At 40.3% G+C, this 22130-nt stretch overlaps 1 protein-coding gene across 1 annotated transcript in view; it reads right to left on the bottom strand.

The window, feature by feature from the left end:
* The window catches only part of ADAM12 (ADAM metallopeptidase domain 12), a 197607-nt gene that overhangs the window by 29981 nt on the left and 145496 nt on the right, over positions 1-22130 (bottom strand). The window contains exon 13 of the mRNA XM_054382719.1: positions 6292-6469. Within this exon, the coding sequence (XP_054238694.1) occupies positions 6292-6469 (178 nt within the window). The remainder of the gene's footprint in view (positions 1-6291; positions 6470-22130) is intronic.

Genomic DNA, 22130 nt, shown 5'->3' on the forward strand with positions numbered 1-22130 from the left:
GGGAGGCTGCTTTATTCTTGAGGGTGCTGGAGCCATACAGCAGGCCATCCAGAGACGTTGTGGAATTGCCTTCTCCAGAGAGATTCCAAACTCACTGGACATTGTGATCCTGAGCAACCTGCTGTGGGCGACCATGCTTTAGCAGGGGAGTTGGACTAGCTGATCTCTGTAGATTCCTTCCAATCCCCACCATTCTATAATTCTAACTGTGCATTTAATCCCAAATATCCCAAACAACCCAAGTATGCTGACACTAATCCCCGATACAGTAGTAGGGTGTTTAGTTACCACACACACAAAAAAAAATCAGTGTAATTCCACTGCCTCTGGTAAGGATCTAGGTCCTGTGTTGCAGTTACTGAGCATCATGGCTACAGCTCTCTATTTTGTGACTGTTGCTCACCAGACTGCTGTATTGCAAGAAGCCTGTTGCCTGCCACAACAAAAAAGATAAAAAAGAAAAAAAAAAAGATGATGACACTATTCCATATAATCTCTTATCAGGCTCTGCCAGTAATAGAGCTCTGAGAAATGAAATGAGTCTGAATTGCATTTTAACTGATACATCCCAATTTCACACTTAGGGATTAAATGGTGGCATGTACGGGCTCTTGCAAACTTTATTCTCTGTAGAATGAGCAAGTAAAGAAGTCTCAGAAAAATAATGGATTTGTTTTTCTAAGATTATGCTCACAAGCTGCAAGTTACATCAGCTGAACTGGAATCTCATCTCTCTAACACAAATAGCAGCAGATAAAATGGCTCTTCATCTGTGTTAAGTCAGTTTGACTTAACAAGGGATCACTAACAATGTAGGGAACACAGGAAAAAAAAAAGAGTGGGTTAGAATGACGTTTGCAGCTTCTCATTACTTTATTTGCTTTTGTAAAGCTTTCCAAATGGAAGATGGGGCCTACCACTGCACTCACAAATAAAGAGAAAATTGTTCTCAGCACTTCACTGTTTTCTTAGACAATATCTGCCTGACTCTGCAAAGCAAACTGTGCTTCTCTGAAGCAGTGGAATGATTTCCTGCACCTATTTTGGACCGTGCCCTAAGGTAGCAGGCTACGCAAATATTTCTGTGCAGCTGCTGTATTTAAGAAGCAATGTTCCTCTGCTCGCAGATACATTTTATAAGTTCACTTCCACAACAATCTGAGAGAGGCAGAGTGGAGGAAAGCAATGTCAGTGCAATTAAGGTACCTCTGAAGCAGTCGGCTCCCATACCCCAGGATCTGGTCCTGCAGCAGCCAGCCATAGAAAGCAATCGGCATTCGGCAGGCAGCTTGGGACAAAGGCACAGCTCTTTGAATGGTGTTGCTGCAGGCTTTGGAATTTCCAATTGCTCACTCTCTTATTACTCGTTGTAGGAAATGAGCTTGATAAATAGTTTTTGTGCCTGGGGTTATTAAATTGCCACTAATGGTTTTAACATCAAAAGGCAAACAAACAGAAAAGGGTTACAAGGATTTCAGAAGGCTGCCACTCAAAACTATTGCTGTGTTGTAGTTTGTTACTGTTAGTTATTATTGGTAACAACAGCAAATGGTGGGAGTTGCATTTCTTTAGAATTAGAATCAAGAAGGCTGGAAGAGACCTCAAAGATCGTCGAGTCCAACCTGTCACCCTAAACCTCATGACTATCTAAACCATGGCACCAAGTGCCACGTCCAATCCCCTCTTGAACACCTCCAGGGATGGTGACTCCACCACCTCCCTGGGCAGCCCATTCCAATGGCCAACCACTCTCTCTGTGAAGAACTTTCTCCTCACCTCCAGCCTAAACCTCCCCTGGCGCAGCTTGAGACTGTGTCCTCTTGTTCTGGTGCTGGTTGCCTGGGAGAAGAGACCAAACCCCTCCTGGCTAGGTCATCCTGGGCTCACAAGACCATCTCAGACTAACACAAGAGCAGTTCTAGCATTACTTAGGTGATGTTGGATACTGTAGACAGGACATCACAGAATCCCAGCATGATGGGGGTTGGAGAGGACCTCTGGAGATCATCTAGTCCAACCTGCCTTCTAAAGCAGGATCACCCACAGCAGGTTGCTCAGAGTCACAATGTCCAGGTGGGTTTGGAATCCCTCCTGAGAAGGATTCTTCAACCCTCTCTGGGCAGCCTGCTCCAGGGCTCCAGCAGTTTTTCCTCATGTTTAGATGGAACCTCCTGGGTTCCAGTTTGTGCCTGTTGCCTCTTGTGCTTTCACCAGGCACCACAGAAAAAGAGTCTGGTTCCATCATCTTGCCCCCTGCCCTTTAGATATTGATCAGCATTGAGATGTTCAAGACTGTCATCTTGATTTTAACCCTGCTTTTCTAAGAAGACAGACTACATCAGATTAGCCTATAACCCTTCTAGCCTTGTATTTTCCCAAGAGCAGCCAGCAGAAGATGCTTAAGGACTAGAATATGAACACACACACACACGACAGCTTCCTAGTTTCCTGGTTTTCCCTTGGCTCCATGGATATTTTTAGCACCTTTAACCATTCAGTGAAAGGAACTCACAAGTAATTGACACAGTCTGGAAGCAGCTCCATCTGCTTGTTCAAAACCTGCCACTTTCTACCTTCATTTGCGAAGTTCTTATTGGGGTCCAATCTCTTCTTCTCCATTCTTTCCATTGCACTCACAATTTTATCAGCTTCTGTTGCATTTCCCTTCATTTTCTTGTTTTCCAGCCATAACCTCTCCAAAACACTGAATCACTTATTGCTTTTCTTTCAGCCTTTTTCATCCTGCTTTATCCTTCCCGAGATCAGGCATGGGGAGGACAGAACTGCACATGCAGTTTCAGATGCAGTACACTGCAGATTTATAGAGGCTTACAGGTGCTTTGTTTGGTTTTCCCATTTCTTTCTTAGTAATTTCTAACAGCCTATTTACCTTTTAGACCATTCTGGAGCACTGAGCTGACATTTTCATGGGACTATTTATTGCAATATGGAGTCTTGTTCCTCTATGGTTAGAGTCAGCTCAAAGTCCATCATCTTATATGCGATACTTGGAATGTGCATCACTCCACACTGCATCCCACTTGTCATCTTAATGCCCAGGGCAGCTGTCTCAGGAGGATTCTCTGTGGTTCTTCACAGCCAGCTTTCAGCTCTACCATTCTAACTAATACTATCAGCGAATTCAAGACTATTCCTCTTCCCAGGCTGGTTATGAGTATGCTGAATTCTGTAGTCCTCAGGACACATTTCATGGATACATCACAGCAGATTTCCTTACATTGCATAAAAAGGGGTGATTTGAACCTGGTTGTATTTCCTATCCTTTAACCCATTTTTTTTGTTTGTGCAATGTTCTCTCATGCTACAGTTGCTTAGTCTACTAAAGAGGCTTTGATGAAAACCTCTGGTCTCAAGCTCCTCTGAATTCCACATGTTAAGTCCTGTGGTAAGTTTGTAAGACAAGATTTTCTGGCACAAAAGCTGTGTTGACTCATTCCTGGCATGTCACAGCTATTCAGGAAGTAGCTCTTAATCATGTTTAGAAGTAATTTGTCTGACTTACCAATTTTTAGTTTTCTGACCCTCCCCTGAAGCCTGTTATAAAATTGACCACATTTATCACCTTTCAGTTCTCAGGGATCAAGCATTTATTTTACTACTTTTTTTCTACCACCTTCTCTCTTTCTATGTATGATCTACTTTAACCCTTCTTCCACAGCTACAACTACAAATACTCCACAGCCCCCTGAAAGGTCTCCCAAATAACTGATAGAACAAGAGGAAGTGGCCTCAAGTTGTGCCCAGGGAGGTTTAGGTTGGACATTAGGAAAAAAACTCTTCACTGAAAGGGTTGTCAAGCCCTGAAACAGGAAAAAAAAGGGTGCCCAGGATTGTGGTGGAGTGTCCATCCCTGGAAGAATTTAAAAAACATGTAGACGTTGTGCTGAGGCACATGGTTTAGTGGTGACCTGGCAGTGCTGGGTTAACAGCTGATCATGATGATCTTAAAGCTCTTTTCCAACCAAAATGATTCTATGATTCCATGACACTGCAGCATGTCAGACATGTTTGGCAGTACAATCCAAAGTGAGGTTGGAGCTTTATTCGTAGTATCATCTTTTGTCAGGCCTTAAACCCTTGCCTGGGTAGAAAGCATACTCAAGAAGGTGATCCAGCACCTGACGAACATGAGACCTACAGTATTCAGATCGATTTAATTCTGGTAACATGAAAAATACATCTAGGCTGGAGCACCTCCCCTGTTGGGACAAGCTGCAAGAGTTGGTGGTGTTCAGCCTGGGGAAGAGAAGACTCCAGGGAGACCTTCCAGTACCTGAAAGGGCCTACAAGAAAGCTGGGGAGGGACCTTTTACAGCAGCTTGTGGTGATAGGACAAGAGAGAATGACTTTGAGCTGGAAGAGGGGAGATTTAGATTGGATAGTAAGGAAGAAATTCTTTACAGTGAGAGTGGTGAGACACTGGAACAAGTTACCCAGGGAAGTTACAGATGCCTGCTGCCTGGAAGTGTTCAAGGACAGATTGAAAAGGGCCTCAAGCAATCTGGTCTAGTGGAAGGTGTTTCTACCCATGGCAGGGGGACAGGAACTAGATGATCTTTAAAGGTCCCTTCCGACCCAAACCTTTCTATGATTCCATGATTATTGCACTGCTTTCCATACCAGAAAATACTGCAACACTATTGACCAAACTCAGCTGGTATAAATGGCTGGGCAGTGAGTTATTAACTAATATAAAGGGTTTTCTGGTACCACTCAAATTATAGCAGCACATCCTAAATTAATTTAATTAGGCCCAAGTTTCACTTTCCTAATATAATTAAAATGGAAAAGCACAGAAAGAAGAGGAAAATCAAGTCAGTGCTTGCTGACATTAAGTGGCTTTGACTTGAAAAGGTATCGCTAACATTCAGAAGTGAAAATGAGAAAGATAACTGGGTTAGAAAGACATTTGCAAGCTGCTTGCACTCTATTGACTTTAAACAAGAAGATAAGGCTGCTTCCTTCAACCTTGTTACTCTGAAGAATGAGTGAACTGTCAGGAAATCCTTATGGCTTGTGTAAATCCAATACACTGTATAGGCAGAATACAGCAATATCTTGCTGTTTTAACTGCCCCAGTCTATTTTGTCTGCAGAACCATATTTATCACAGGAAACAAATCCCTCATCTGCTGACGTTTTTAATTCAGATATTCTGAGAGGAGTTCAATGTAGCCAATGAGCATGGGATGCCAAAAGAGTAAGGATGTCAGCTAGGATATTATTTGATCCCCAGGTTTGCCTATCTCCTCCTGATCTGAGCAGTCCTCTGACACATTCACTAAACTGAATGGAAGGATCTTTGAAGGAGTACCAAGCATTTTGGGAGGCAGTAAAGGCTATTTCTGTTAGTAAGGTAATTGGCTGGAGGCAAAGAAAAATCTCATAGTGAAGGAGGGAAAGGTCTTGCAACTAAAAACTGAAGCTTTCTGCAATAAAAAATGCCTATCCATTATTAATTTATATTTATATATGACATTAATGCAGAATATTTATAGAACTCTTAATATTTATATTAATATGAGTGGCTCCTCAAGTATGGGAACAAACCTTTGATTAACACATGGTATCTTGAGAAATTTGAGCAATGTTACCAAATTTATTTTGAGTTTAGCTACCTAGCTAATATTGATTTACATTTATATATGGTATTAATATATAATATTTATAGAACTCTTAATATATCCATATTAATTTGTGAGTGACTTCTCATATATGGAAATAAACCTTCAATAAACATATGGTATTTTGAAAGATTTGAGCAATGTAGGCAAATTTGATTTTAACTACTTAGCCAATATTATTTTATATTTATATGATATTAACATACAGTATATATAGAACTATAAATATTTATATAAATTTGTGAGTGGCTTCTATATGGCCACAAACCTTCAATAAACACATGGTATCTTGAGAGATTTGAGCAACATTAGAAGTTCACTTTGAATTTAGCTCATTAGCTAGTACTTAAAGGAACATGACAGTTAGTCATGGCTAGTCTGTTGGACAAGGCACAAGAGAGTTTGTTCTCTAATGACGAATCAAGCACATTCTTAACTAAAAGCCTGCCTGAAATTTAGCAACTTGAACTGCAAGATGAGCAAAAATTCCCCATGTTTCTGAGGACTCAGGTTTAAGCTGATAAGATAGAAGCAGAGAAGGGAGAATTTTGTTTTGCACCAATATGTGTTCAACAGGCTAAAGTGGTTCTTTACTCTTAAAACTCTGCAGACAGGAGGTGAGCAGCAATTTTCAGAAGGTGTCTTACATCAGGCTCCCCGCAGTCGCACTCCTCTCCATCTTCCACATAGCCATTGCCACATTTCTGTCCACCAAAGGACTCCTTAACTTCAGGCAAGTTAAACAGGCACATTCCCACTCCTTTTTCCAGGCTGTTTTCCAGGTCCTTTCTACTGCAGCTACTAAATACCATGGGAAATGGATAGCTGGAAGAAAAATACAGAGACAAAAAACCCCAGAGATAGTATTATCAGATGAAAACATCTCTCTCCTGTCACGCTGGTGACCTTTTAATACATCTGTGCACAAATAAGAAGATTGTGTTCATTTTTATAATTATTATTAACCTTTTGAAATAGGATTGAGATACAGCAGTTCACTGTAAAATTGAGCCAAGCCCATTTATGATAATTTCTGACTATGAGTGAGGGAATTTCCATCATTTTCACTTAAATTTGGAGATGCTGTTAAAGACTGGGAGTGTTCATGTTTGGAATTCCTTCTTCCCTTTTGCATATGTAGTTATAGTGCAAATTTTAATCATTATGCTGGGCTTGCAAGGAGGATTCCTGCAAAATATCCTAATCTTTCATGGAAAATGTAGCCTTAAATGGCAAATTCATTTGTCTTGCTCTGCAGTATGGCAAACTTCCTGCTCTTTTCGGGAAAATAAATTGAGAAAAACACTGAGTTACTTGATAAGATCCTGTTTCTGCAATTCATCAAAGCTGAGCTTGGGGATCTCATGATTAAAACATACACAGTTCTTAGTTTAAATCAGAATGACTGTAAAGATATTACTGAAAATACCCATATTTTGAATTCATGCTGCTAGAGCAGGATTTGGCCCTGTTGTACAGGCACAGATTTGATTTCTTTTGCAGAGCACAAGGACAATATTAGCAAAATAATCCAGAGGAGTAGAAATATCACTAGATAATCCCTTTTTTTTTTTTTTTTCTGTTTTCATTTTTACTAATGAATGTTTGCAATTTAACTCACAGGTATGGGACAAAGTGGCACCTGTATCTGGTCATCATGCCCTGAAGTCTGCTCTGGCTTCTGCGCACTAAAACGTGTTCATCACAACCAGGTCATTAAACATCGTCTCCCCTAAGACTTGCTGCCTTTGTTACTGCTGTTCTGTGGTCCAGCAGCAATTTAGCATTCTGGCAGCACAGGGAGCCAACCTGATGATGACTGGACTTTGTTCTCTTACTGCTTGGTATCACACATGTTACTAAGGCACAATTATACAAGAAAAACAATGGATGGAAGTTCTGTAGTGCTGAACTTCAGACTTGGATAAATCATGGAATGAAAAGCTTCCTTTGTGGAAGAATACCCTCCTGTAAGAGTGCAGGCAGGGGTTGACCTGCTGGAAAGCAGCTCCACGGAGAAGGACCTGAACGTTCTGGTAGACAACAATTTCACCACGAGCCAGCAATGTGCACCTTCACGGCCAAGAAGGCAAATGGTCTCCTGGGGTGCATTTAGAAGAGTGTGGCCAGTAGGTTGAGAGAGGTTCTCTTGCTTTGCCCTAGTGAGGTCACAGCTGGAATATTGTATCCAGTTCTGGGCTCCCAAGTTCAAGAGGGAGGCAACTACTGGAGAAAGTCCAGTGAAGGCTGCAAAGATGATGAGAGGGATGAAGCATCTTTGTGAGGAGGAAAGGCTGAGAGACCTAGGGCAGCCTGAGAGGGGATCTGCTCCATGCTGATCAATAGATGAATTGTGGTGGGCAAGAGGAAGGGGCCACACTCTCTTCAGTGGTGCCCAGTGACAGGACAATGGACAGTGGGCACAAACTGGAACAAAGAAAGTTCTATCTGAACATAAGGAAAATATTCTTTGCTTTGAGGGGGCTGGAGCCCTGGAGCAGGCTGCCCAGAGAGGTTCTGGAGCCTCCTCTGGAGAGATTCCAAACCCACCTGGACACTGTGACCCTGGGCAAGCTGCTGTGGGTGACCCTGCTTTAGCAAGGGATTTGGACTAGCTGATCTCCAAAGGTCCCTTCCAATCCCCACCATGGACCAAGATACTTATAGCTAGCAGAAAGGGATCATTTCTATCAAAAAAGTAAATATTTGACAATTGCAAGTGTGATAGAGCTTCCTGTGCTGACATAAGGAGTTTAATTAGGGTCTTCTAGAAAGATTATGGGTACATTACAAACTAAAATTTATTTTGTGCTTATTTTAAATTACCACTTTTACAGATTCCTTGCAATAAACCAGCCAGTTCTTTCGAAAAGAACATAAATGTTACTCTGAGGAAGAAAATAATTTTATGTATCACTATTGGGCTTGTCTAAACAGTTCTGTGATTCACTGACATATGACTTTGAAAGTTAATAGGCATCTCCACTGAAGAAGATGACAGTCTAAGAAATTCCCAAGGAATTTCAGAATAGCATGAGGTAGGAGTCAGGCTGTGAGTGTAGCTCTGGGCCCCAAGGGAAGACAGGGAAGGTGCTTGGAGGAATGGAAAAGAACATAAAAGCACTTGGGAAACCTTTTATTGACCATTTTATATGGAGCAATGGGAGATGTTCCTAATAGGACACCATAGATTCCTGTCATGATCTTAGTTTGATTTAAAAACCAAACCAAACCAAACCAAACAACTAAAAACCCCCAAACCAAACAACAAAACAAAACAAGAAAACGTTAAACAAAAAAAATTGTGTACATAACTATGACATGTAGATGGATGTACATGACTATCAAACACCAGAAACAACTCAAGCAACCCAAATACATCTTACTGATGAACCCTGCACAAAATATATGAGTACTTGATCAGACATGGTCCTCATATCAAGATATGAATAAATGAATACTGCATCATCCAGGCAAGATCCCTCACTTTAGTGATACAGATTTACTTTGATATCCACTGAGATGAGACAGGAAGACAAATGCACCTCACACAGACTGAAATCGAGTCAGGAACACAAATAATGCATTTTAACTTGTGCCATATATCTCAGCCACACAGGCATCATGAAAGCAACTCACCAGTCAAAACTCTTAGTATTTTAGGGCTGCTCCTTTGTATCCATGAATGCTCAGGGTCATTTGCACAAGTGTGAGATGTGTCTGTCTGTCACCAGGAGAACAGAATCCCTACTCTATACCAGAGGTAAAATAATGTCATTGTTAATGAATGAGGTTTCTGTTTCCCCTCAAAGGAACTTCAAGCTGTTTCCTATTTTGAACTAAGAGATCCATTCATCTTCTGGCTTTTCCTGCTCTTGACGCTGATTTCCTCAGCTGACATCAGTGCAACACATGTTATTTGATGACATTTTCTGAAAATACGTTTTCTTTACCAAGTAAGCCTAAAATAAAGCAACGCAAAACCAGAAATGAACCTGACAAGTGGAAACAGAGAGCAACTGAAGGGCAACCACACCATGGAGAGAAGATCCCACATCAATTGATGCCAGTTGGCATTTCACTGGAATCATAATTGATATTTAATACCCTGATATTCTGACACAAAACCATTCTTCATGTTTGTAGCCAAAAAAAAAAAAAAACCCAAAAAAATAATCCCATGTAACAGCCACAGCATTTGATTGTTCTGATTTTCAGCTACATTTTGGCTGTCTTTGCAATTTTTAAAGCTGTTTCATCAGAAGCATGAAATCCCCAGCAGACAGGAAGTGAAGCTGCAGATATCAGATGCCAGTAGCTTTAGGCAACATGTTCAAGTGAATCTGGAGCTTGTGAAAAATGACAAAGTAATGGCCATGTAAAAGAAATTTGTCCTCTGAACAAATGCAGCAAGGTTCATAGCACTACCCTGTTAAGAGTCTTCAGACCTCAGCTGGAAGGACTACCTGTGGGTTGGAAAAAGGTTAACGGGGTCTCCACAGGAAAGTCGATCCTTGACCTGTCTCCAAGATTTCAGTAACATGCTAAACAGGGATATGTGTGCTTTCTGTGGCAGCTCTGACACTTATGCTATTGGAAAAGCCCTCAGCTACCAGCTCATATCACAGAACATTACAGAATCACAGAACATTAGGTGTTGGAAGGGATCTTGAAAGATCATCTAGTCCAACCCCATATAGGTCACTGGAGAACCTTGCAGAGGTAAGAAATTCATTAGCAATCAGTATATTCAACTATCCCTCACTTGAGACATTTTCTTTTATAGATCCTTATTTATCTTTAGAGAAAGGAAACTTCAGTCCAACCTAATTCTTACTCTAAGATGCTGAATAGCCCATATATTATATATTATATATTATATATGCTGTTTGAATCTGTAGATTTAATATACACTGGATCATTTTGTCAAACCATTATGGCTGTGGATTCAACACCAAAGAAGTCAAATCATGCTCAGCACTACATCTGTTTCATAAGGGGGTTTACAGCAAGGAAAATAATGTCAGCCTTTCTGTCCCTCTTGAATCTACAGCATTACAAAGTGTTTCCATGCTACTTAAAAGTACCTAATCTCAAGCAATGGACATCCTAGTTCCCAGCAAACATAGTTTTGACTGCTCCTCCAAATAAAAGCTTCAGAGGAGTGAGAGGATGCCTGGTAATTGACTCCTTTAGAAACAGAGGCTGGTCCTGTCCCATTCATTTCCCAGTCCCAGTCATTAAAACACCCGTTTCCTTTCTGTAGTTTTGCATTTAGCCTGTATTAGATGGCTCCTTCCACTACGTGGAGTGGCTTCATCACTGTGTCAAGTCCCTTTAAAGAACAAAGAGTTCTTTGTGCTAGCATCACATTGCCCAGCATAGACTTTTTTTTTTTTTCCTCATGAACCATAAAAGTTCATAGAATCATAGAACAAGGAATTGGAAGGGACCTCTAGGATCATATGGTCCAACTTTTCTTGGCAAAAGCACAATCTAGACATGATGTCCCAGCATCCTGTCCAGCTGGATCTTAAAATTGTCCAGTGTTGGGGACTCCACCACTTCCCTGGGGAGATTATTCCAATGGCTGAATGTTCTCATTGGGAAAAATTTTCCTCTTGTGTCCTTCCGGAATCTCCCCAGGAGTGACTTGTACCCATCGCCCCTCATCTTTTCCATGTGAGTCCTTTTATAAAGGGAGTATCTAACTTCTTTGTTGCCACCCTTTAAATACTGGAACATGATGATAAGGTTCCCTTTATCCTTCTTTTCTTAATACTGAGCAAACCCAGTTCTCTCAGCCTTTCCTCATATACCAGCTTCCCAGTTCTTTGATCATCTTTGTGGCTCTCCTCTGAATCCTCTCTAGCCTGTCCACATCTTTTTTTGTATAACAGGGACCAAAATTGAACACAATATCCCAGGTATGTCCTGGCAAACACTGAGCAGAGTGAGATAATGACTTTATCTCTGCTGGTGATGCCCTTGTTGATGCAATTCAACATCATGCTGGCTTTTTTTTCATTTTTTTGCTCTATCAAATCCCTTTCAGAGGAATTCCCCCTCCTAAGGGATTGAACAAGAAGAGAGTACAAACACAAAAATGCAGAGAGTCACTGCCCCAGAAAATTATAATCTTAAGAGACCAGACAGCCAAAGCATTCAGGAGAGACAAAGTGGCCACTGATTCATGCAAGGTAACACAGACCTGGTGCCAATACCACTGCTGAGGTTGGTTTGCCATGTTCACCATTGCTGCATTTACCCTTGTTACATTTGGAAAATATCTGAGCGGACACTAACTTAGGCTGCTGGAGATATTTGCTCCATTCCAAACCTTACCACTGCATTGCATTTCCCGAAACCTTGGGAAAGCCTTCTGAAGTGAATCTCTCTTGATTCCTCCAAACTATGTCTATCTACATCTTTAAGTGTCTAAACATTTAGTACCTCAAATCTACATCCTTCATGTTCCTCCACCAGAAAACACAACAAATTTCATTGTTTCTCAAGAGGCATCACTGAAGTTACACCAACAGTGCTTCTGGCAATTCTCTACATGTTGCAAAGAAGGGTAAACTGCAGGTTCACAATATCTCAAAAACTAATATTTTGGTTATTACAATTAGCACTATCCAACCCCAGGTTGATTCTTGTTCAGGAACTGTAGGACTCTTATAAATTGACTTGGCTTAATCTCTTCAAAATGGTGGTATATATACACACATATATATTATATGGATATGTAAATTATATACTTATTTATAGGGTTCGTTTATTCCAGGCCATCATACAACCTGATTATTCAGCACTATGGTGATGTTTATACAACACAGTCTTTTACCTAAAGGCCCTGAAGTGTTTTACAATTATTCACTTAATTAAAATGCACGTCAGCCCCAAAGAGCTCTATTAAGTACCACCAGGCCTTCCTCCCTGAGGTAATATGATAATTGGAGATGATATTAATTTTAAAAGGGCATTTTGATTTTCCAGAGCATACTCACTGAAACAACTGTTGACTAGCTAATTTCCAAAAGTGAAGAAAACTGGGATTGGGCTTTGTCCAGAATTCTTGAAAAATTGATCCATATCTGGAAATATTTAAGGCATCAGCAATGGTTTTTAGGAGCATGAGGATGCTCAGAGACAAGAGGGATGCTGGGTTCCAGCTTTCTCAGTCAGAGTTTTCACTAGACAAATAGCTGAATTTCCAACCATTTCCATGACAACACCTTTTCTGAACTGGACATTGCTGTCTCTTGGTGGTTGTCTCAAATTTGGGACCCTTTAGATTCACAAATACAGATTCTGACAATCCTTAGTCTCCAAAATTATTGATTTTTGGCCACACAGGGGCTCATGCACAACTGGAGAGGAAGAGAGCAGCTCAGATCTTTTTATTTGAGGCAGAGATGTGAATTTCAGCTCCCTCTTGTTCAGACTCTACAGAATGACACATGGGTAGGTTTTCTTTTGCACATCCCAATTTTACATGGCACCCTAAAAATAAGTGTTTCTAACTTAAGAAATAGAAGTAGGCTTGCTTTTTAAATTCAGGTGTAAATATTTTTTTCCATAGAAAAAATATGAGCAGTAGAGAGAATAACGCAAGAAAAACCCTCTAGAAGTTACTAACTCAAGAGACATGAACGCTTCTAGACCCAGTGAGGTGTTGATGTCAAGGAACTGTGACAATTTTCCAGCCTCCTCTAACTCCTGACCTAATTGACTTCATTCTTTTCCATTAAAAAGCACCCCCCTTGGTTTTAACCTTCCAGACATTACTACTGCTCTCCACCTCTTGAAAATATCTTTTTTATGGTCTCCTAAGAGAAATAAGCCTACTAAAATAAAACTGAATTTGCTATTAGATGACATTTTTTGACATGTCAGCTATTCAGTACAGCAAGTATGTTAATGAATTAGTAAGCAAAAAGAACCTCACAGAATTATGTATTAAGCAGGAGATAAGATCCAATTTTCTTTGATATAGAAATAGGTGTTCAAATGCTACAGATCTCTTCATGTAGCAAATTCTGTCATTACACATTACTTCATGCCCCTCATTATTTTAATAGCAATCATTTAAAATTAGACAAGTGCTATAATATGGAAGGTATTTTAATTCTATTATTTAAACAACATCTTCATTTTTAAGTACTTTTGAGGGAATTTTAAAGTACATACCACAAGCACAATAAATGTGAGACCCTAAAGGCATCTGCAGATTCTCTCCCACCCAAAGCTTCTGAAAACAGCAAAAAACCCAGGACAAACAGCAGGGAGGAGAAGGCTAATTGAGGGACCCTTTGGGCTCCAGGAAGATGTGCAGGTCCTTGCAAGCATCACACGACAGAGCTTTGTGCAAGACACTAGTCCCAGAGCTGATGGGGCACATGTTTTTCATCAGTGTTGGAAGGACCTGGCTAAAAATGCAGACTGGTTTTACATATATAAAAAGTATTAAAATGGGAAGTTTGCTTCAAAAGCATTAGATATCTGACAATTCAGACTTATTTTTCTAGCCTATTTTTCACTCTCTTGCTCCTCTTTTATAGTTTTAATCCCTAGAGCATCAATAAAGTAGAGCATGGAATTGGGCCATGTAGTTATACATGACATCAAAGCTCTCACTGACTGAGTTCCTGGTCAGTGATTTAAAACCAAGCCTGGATTTTCTCCTCCAGCTTTTGTCACGTTCACTACACAGCAGTTTTTACACTTCCAATAAATAACTGCAAACATGTAGCTCTCGCAGTTAATTTAATTGATGTGCAGGGGTAACAGTTTGTTGTCCTACAATCAAATTCCCAGGGTTAGTGAACAGAAAGGCTTTCCAAGTAGATGTTTAAACTTCACACACAAATGCTTTAGTTTCATATTCATTTGGCCCTGGAGATGGGGCAGTTCCCCCGAGTGCAGTCAAGTAATCTCACTTCAGATGCTGAGACTGGGATGCTATTTAATCCTGACCTCTCCCATTAAACTGAAAATGAAAATTTACCTACTTGAAATATTCAGAAAATCCTAGAATTACAAAATGCATTGGGCTGGAAGAGACCCTCAAAGGTCAACTTGTCCAACTCCCCTGCAGTCAGCAGAGACATATTTAACTAGATTAGGCTCCTTAGGGCCCCATCAAGTTTGACCTTGAATGTCTCCAGGGATGGAGACCACATGTCTATGATCAACAGAGAAACACTGTTCCAGTGTTTCATGGAGAAGAACTTCCTCCTAATGTGCAACCTAAATCCACCCCACTCTAGATAAAAAAGCAGATTCCAAAGGTAGATTTAGAATCCTGGATGTGGGACTTCAGGGCAGAAACCAAGGATGAAACAACCATCTGCATGGTTCAGGAAAGTACTTTCTACAAAGGGATGACACTTAATGGCTTTATACAGTGTACACTGCTATGGCTTGATATTTCTGCAGTCACCAAACTGCCAAATAAAACATCTTTAACAGTTACTTTGACAAATGCACAGTCAGAGAAGTTTCTTCTTGTTGAGAAGCTGATTGTGACTTCCATCTCTGCATTCTGGGAGTGAAGCAACACCGACCCAATTTATCAACCCTGACAGTATTCTGACTACACGCTGGAGTCATCTACATTGCAAAAGCTCCATGGGAATTGAACTCGGACGACTGTTCTTCCTGTTGGCAAACAGACAGCCAAGGAACTGAGCTGTAATCAGTTTGAATTTGCCTCTGGCTCATCTTTTGCTCTGTTTCCTTTTAGACCACTACCTCATTAATAAAAATTTGCTGGATTGCTGAGAGTTCAGGTTTCACAATCTACCACTTAGAACTGGAGGTTAATACAATGCTGACTACAGTAAAAGTGAAAAAGCAACAAAAAGCAGAGAGAGGGATGAAAAGGTCAGGTCAGGTCTGGTCCCAGGCTAAGGAAAAGCAGGGCAGCAGAAGTAAGGTGCCTGCCAACAGCTGCCGGCCCTGAAGGAAACAGTAGATAAGAAGCCCAACCAGAATGTCTTGTGTTTAAATTTGTCACACAAAACACAACATCCTCAGCACATGACAAGCAAATAAAGACATGCACTCCATCTTGTTGCTCAAAATACCTTGCTGAAGCCTGGCTTCCTACTGATTTGTGGCTAGATAAAAGGCAGTGTTTGACTTGACTTGAAATGCTGGGGCTGTTGTACCTCACGGTGACACTACATTTAATCCTCAACATGATTTTACACTTATTCGTTGTTTTAGGCAGTTATATAGGCAGTTTTAGGAAGAGAAAATTCTGATTTTTTTTCAGTTGAAAAGCCTTGAATTGTGTTTTAAATAATCCACAAGTAGTTTGGGAGAATAAAACCCATAAATCTGAGTTTGGGAACATGGTTTTGAGAGGATCACTTGATAAGGAGCATGTTTGGGTGAGGGAGAAGAACAAAATCATTTTTCAAAAACTAAACGGCAGGGAAGAGCAAACCCAGAACCTAATAGATAAAAAATCAATCCACGATATTTATTTATGGATATTTCCCCCTTTCACTAGCACAAGCTTTTGTCCAGCCCTGTGTGTGTCCCCAGTACTAAGCCATGATGTACTTCACCTTAAAGAACTGAAGAAGCATACAGGGTTCTTCTCCCAGCCAAAGCGATCAGTGTGACCAGCTTGATTTAAAGACCTGCCACAACACAAGTACTTGGAATCGGCAAGTGGGTGAGGATGAACCTCTACATCAGGTGAACAGAGCAAGTGACAGCATGTTAAGGAAAGAGGGCTCTGAGGAAGGATAAACCTTACAAGGAGGAACCCAGGAAAGGGAGAGGAGGTGTGTGATGCAACCCTCTGGAGAAAGCACATGAGGAGGTTGCCCACTGGGAAGAGTAGCAGCAGAAGTGTTAAGAGGACAAAGCTTGTGGAAATGCTGGTTGTGGGTGCTCGAGAAAGACTACCAAGCCCTGCAAAAAGCTGAGAAGGAATTTTACCTGAAGGACAGGCTCCTATTGATTTCACTTAACATCTGCTCTACCTGGTCTCTTAATAAATCAGGACTTCAAGACAGGGTTATCTGACTTCCAAGTAGCATGGCTCATTATTTTTTTCCTTTTAAAAGATCCAATGAAAAGATAAGTGAGGCATAACGGCGCCAGAAATCGGACTGCATTCCCCCCAGCACTTTCACCTTCCCTTCTTCTGCTACAAGACAAGCACTGAGCAAATAGAATTTTGTCCTGTATCGCCCAAATCATCTCAGACAAATAGAAGTGGAATTATTAAAAAAAAAAAAAAATCATAGGTATAACATAACAATGGATCACTTTTCCTAGCTTCCTCTTATTTTTTTTCATAGAGTTTGAACAAAGAAAATAAACTAACTAGTAGGAATATTTTATGGAATTGCTATTTCAAACCATCAGAAAAGAATAGATCCAGCCATGATCTGAGACTCAGGGATCCTGAAGTGAGCAAATTAAAACTCTCACTCACAGAAATGAAAGGTATATGAGTAATCTAAAAAATCCATGGGTATCCTGATGAAATCATGGCCTTATTGAAGTCCATAGGAGCTTTCCTGCCAGCTTTGGGGGAAGCTGGGTTTCATACCTAATGCTGGTCAGCTGCCAGAAGATCATTAATGATGAAGATGAATTTCCATGCTGTTTTAGAAGCAGCTACAAAGGCTCCCTTGGACACCAAAGTTATTTCGTCTCTTTATTTTCAGTGACTGTATACTAATATGGGTGGTTGCTCACCTTCATCTCACCTCTGGGTGAGTTTTAAAAGGCTGAAATAGAGCCTACCTGCTTTTCTGCAGTGAGAACCCCACAGTAAGTTCCACCAGGACTTTGTAATGGACTTTGACGTTAGATAAGAAAAAGAATTGCTTTACAGGAAGCACTTGGTGGAGTAAAATGGATATCTTTCCTCCCTCTCTGAGTTTTAAACATTTTGCACATCCATTCCAGGCACAAAAGACTCTGTGATTCCCATGACAACTGTGGCAAATGCAGCTGTAGGCAGCACTTAATTACAGTGATTCAGCCTTCCAAGTCAACAGCAATTCCTTAAAGTGTTTCAGGGCATACAACACATTCTCAAAAAAGGAGCATTCATGTGACCTTAGGAATATGCCCTTTAAGATATATTCTCGTTTATACTCTGGGAATTTGGAATTCATTAACACCAATTAAAACCGGACACCGTGTGCTTAATTCTCCATGCACCACACTGCAGATTCATTCCTGCAGGTTACAAAGTTTTTTTGATGGAACAGAAATCTAAGATAAAGGGAAATGTCCTTATATGATTTGTTCTCATGGGTCATGGCAACAGCAGCACTGCAGGAGAAAAATGTCCCTTACAGAGCTATATTTTCTATGAACATTACACTGACAAGACAAAACACAGCTGAGATCTCACGTACCAGCATCCCAGCCAGTAAAACTGTACCCATTCTGGATACATCACATAGTAGAAACCATGACTTGTCCTTAAGTATCTGCTATAAATAATCACACCAGAAGTAAAATGTGTTTTCATTTGAGAAGGAAGCTCTCTCCTTGTCAGCTTCACTTACAGAAAATACATACTGTAAATCCATGTGAGTTCTCCTTTGGAATACACCAGAAAATCTAAGTATTGTGAGTTCTAACAGCCCATCTGCTAAAGCGGGAAGGGATGCACTAAACTAAAAAGCAGTACCTGTTTTTTTAAAGACTTGCTCTGTAGTTCTGTGTTCTAATTATTAACAGTGAACCACTCCTGTAACGGACTGGGAAACGTGCAGAGTATGCCAACCAGCCCTGGTAATTCTTCCACACAGATTTACCACAACAATTAGAGATATCTGCTATGTATGGAAATCATTAACAAAAGGAATGCCAAATGCACTGCAGACATTGGAGTGAAGAAAAAGACTGACATAAATCTATTCTGTAATCTCATGGCTGTTTCCTACTAAAGGAAGGACCAGAATGCAACATGCTAAATTACTGGGATATTGGGATGTGTTGCTTAAGGTTTTTTTTAAAGCGGCAGTTGCACTGCTGGCACAAGAGACCCAGCTCTGTCACAAGCAATTTATTACATCAGTATATCAGCTTTATTAAAAAAAAAAAAAAAAAAAAAGGAAAGGAAAGGAAAGAAAAAAAATGAAAAAAGAAGATGAAGAAGTCTGTCTTGGTGCAGAGCTCAGCTCAGCCTGCTTTGGAAACATAAACAGCTTCAGAGTTTAATTAGGAACTGTTTACATCTTAAAGATAATTCCATTTTCTTCAAATGGTAACAGAGGTAATTCCAGATAGTTATGCTGACTCCACAGTTTAATAGGTCTAAGCTGTCAGACTGAGAAATGCAAAGAGAGGTCTGCATGGCCAAAATCAGAGAGGGTCAGGAAATACTCTACTAACTAATAATGGTTTGATTATCTAACGTTCAATGGCTCTGCAGCTATGAGATGCTGTGAGATATCTAGAAAGAGGAAAAGAGAATCAGGGAGTAAATTAAAGTGTCCTTCCCCACACTGTATTCCTGATTTTGATCCCTTTTCTAGCATGATGTTTTTTTTATTACTTTTTTTTTATTTTTTAAGCTTTAATTTTTTTTTTCCTTTTTACTTTGAGAAGTGTTGGAGTAAGTGGTTTTCACTTCACGTTGATTTGATACCAAAGCAAAGATGCTGTTTTCATGGCATACCTGGCTGTTTCCTGAAGCCAGCATACTGGAAGTCTCTGGAGGGCAGACATTTTCATTTCAATAGACTCCAGTCTGAATAACAAAAATCAAAATTACCCTTATATCCTGTTTCCTTGAGATCACTTTTCAAAAAGATGAAATGTGATTGAAACTAACCCTCAATACAGCAAAGTAACAAGCTTCCCTACAAAGAAGTGATAGGATGAGAGGAAATGGCCTTGAGTTGAACCAGGAGAGGTTTAGGTTGGACATTAGAAGAAATTTCTTCACTGAAGAGTTCTCAAACACTGCAACAGGCTCCCCAGGGAGGTGGGTTGAATCCCCATGGGATTCTTGAGGGTGCCTAAAAGATGCAGAGATGTGATGTTGAAGGACATGGTTTAGCACCAGCCTTGGTAAAGTTAGAGAATGGTTAGACTGGATGATCTTAAAGGTCTTTTCCAACCAATGTGATTCAATCAGTCTAAATGCCACATACGATTAGTACTTTCTTAACTTCTCTTTAATAAATGTTAAGTGTGGGTTGTTTTTTTTTTTGCCAATTTTTCTGCCCAAATCCATATGTCATTGTGTTTGCTGTGGGTGCAATATTCTATAACTCACATGCCAATGAGCTGCCCCATAATTTGAATTTAATAGAGGGAAAAATACTTAATCCAAATTGTGACACTTCAGTGGCTGGTGTGTGTGTGTACGCGTTTCCAGAAGCACCTTTTGACCCCAGCAATTTGGGGAAGATGTACCATACTGATTACTGGACTCCTGAAAAGCTAAACCCTCTACTAGCCTTATCCTTATACTGAACGTAAATGCTGGAGGTATCTTAGAAATCTGAGCACTGCACTGGAAAATCAGGAAACAAACCACCTTCAGCAATGTGAAGGTAGCATGAACTGGGGATGGGGAGAAGAGGAGAGAGTAAAGAAACAGCTATTTTAGACGCCTCTGATAATATACTTGCTACCACAGAGAGCTGTCAATAGAAGGTAGACAATAAAAGAACTTTTTCTTTGCCAGCAGAAATGGATGCTTTAAATGACATGAACTGTGAAGTGTAATGCACCTCCCCTTGGCCACCGACCTTAACACATAAAAGGAAAGAGTCAAATCTGTTTCTTACTTGCAGGAAAGCTGCCTTTTAAGCAGAACTTCTCTCAGATCACACAGCACTACAGTTTCAAAACAGTTGGGAATTGGCCTGCAACATGCAACAAAGACCAAATGTTTCCTTACATACTCCTCGGATGCCTGGGCCACTCAGACAATAAACTTATAGACCAGTTTATCACCAGTGTGGCCAGTTGTTTATCAGCAGTGTGACCTATTTACGATGTCTTCTGTGCAACTCATGGTCTTGCTTGGTGTCACTTTTTAGATACTTATAGAATCTGGTACTATGACTCAGGAAAAAGTGCAACGTTTCCACTTAAATATTTTGTTTAGCCTTAATTGTAACTAGCATACTCAGTTTTCACAGCTGAATACCTAATTGTTTCTAGAGGGAATGTAAATGGAACATGTACAAATGCTTCTTTTCAGTGGTATCTGGAAGAAGCCCACCTAATGGTCCTTCCCAACTTTAATTTTCCCCTAAATTCCTCCTCAGCAGTATTTAGATTAAGCCAATTAACTTAACTTTGGGACTGTCACACAGCTGCTTCTTAATGGATCATATTTTGCTCTCGCTTTAGCTCACAAATACTCAGCTTCCCACTGGTATCTGTTTTAATTCTAACATAAAGGCTTCAATTTTATTTAAAAACATACTGAGAACAGTGGGTGCTTCTTAGGTTGGTTAAAAAGGAAATGTCTTCTCCAAGTATTTTTCTATGTGCTCTGTACAATTTCTACTATGTGCCCTCTCTGTGTTCCTAATTGTTCCCCTCCTCCAAACCCTGCCTCCAAACCCCCCATAATTAAAGTGAAATTGTGTACTGAAAGGCAATTAGTCAAAATTAGTTTGTTATTTTCTGCCAAGAGGCACAGTTCCATTAAAATCCTCTAAAATGATGATCAGCAGCTGAGAGTTTAAATAATTTATTTCAGTTCCATTTCTTTTTCACTTAGGATCACCAGACAAACCCGTTACTCCAGGCTGGAGTAAAGCACTGAGCTATCCTGCAGCACAGCCAAAACATAAGCATTCCCACCAGTGTGAAGTCACAGTCTCACAGCCCAAGCTCCACTTCCCTGTAACAAGTGCAGCCATATTTATTTGAATAAATTGAATTTCAAACCTGAGAAAGATAGACTGACTTCAAATTCTATCTGTGAAAATGGAAATGCCAACACAAGATCTAAGATAAGAACGGGGTGAGGGAAAACAGCATAGAGGAATTCAGTTCATTCTTTGACTTTTCATAAAGGAACATCACTCTAAAAAGAACATGCTAAAGAGGAACCCCTGTGTGGAGTAATTGTCATGGGGAAGCTGCTTCCTTTTTTGTATGACTAGCCCAGACCTTCCCTGGGCAACAAAGCCTGCAAAGGATCTGGAGCACAAGACTTGTGTGAAGTGGCTGAGGGAACTGGGGCTGTATAGCCTGGAGAAAAGGAGGCTGAGAGAAGACCTTATTGCTCTCTACAACTCCACAAAAGAAAATTGGAGTGAGGTGGGACCTGGTCTCTTCTCCCAAGTAGCAAGTGATAGAACGAGAGGAAATCTTTCTGTTTTTTAGCACCAGACATGGTAGAGTTAGATAATGATTGGACTTGATGATCTTGAAGTTTTTTTCCAATCAAAATGATTCTCTGATTGTATTGTACTTGTTTGCAGGGGCAAACTCCAAGCTGGTGCATTTTCTATTATAGTTTCAG

This window comes from Indicator indicator, chromosome 7 (genome assembly GCF_027791375.1).
Source record: "Indicator indicator isolate 239-I01 chromosome 7, UM_Iind_1.1, whole genome shotgun sequence".
In the NCBI taxonomy this organism is placed as follows: Eukaryota; Metazoa; Chordata; class Aves; order Piciformes; family Indicatoridae; genus Indicator; species Indicator indicator.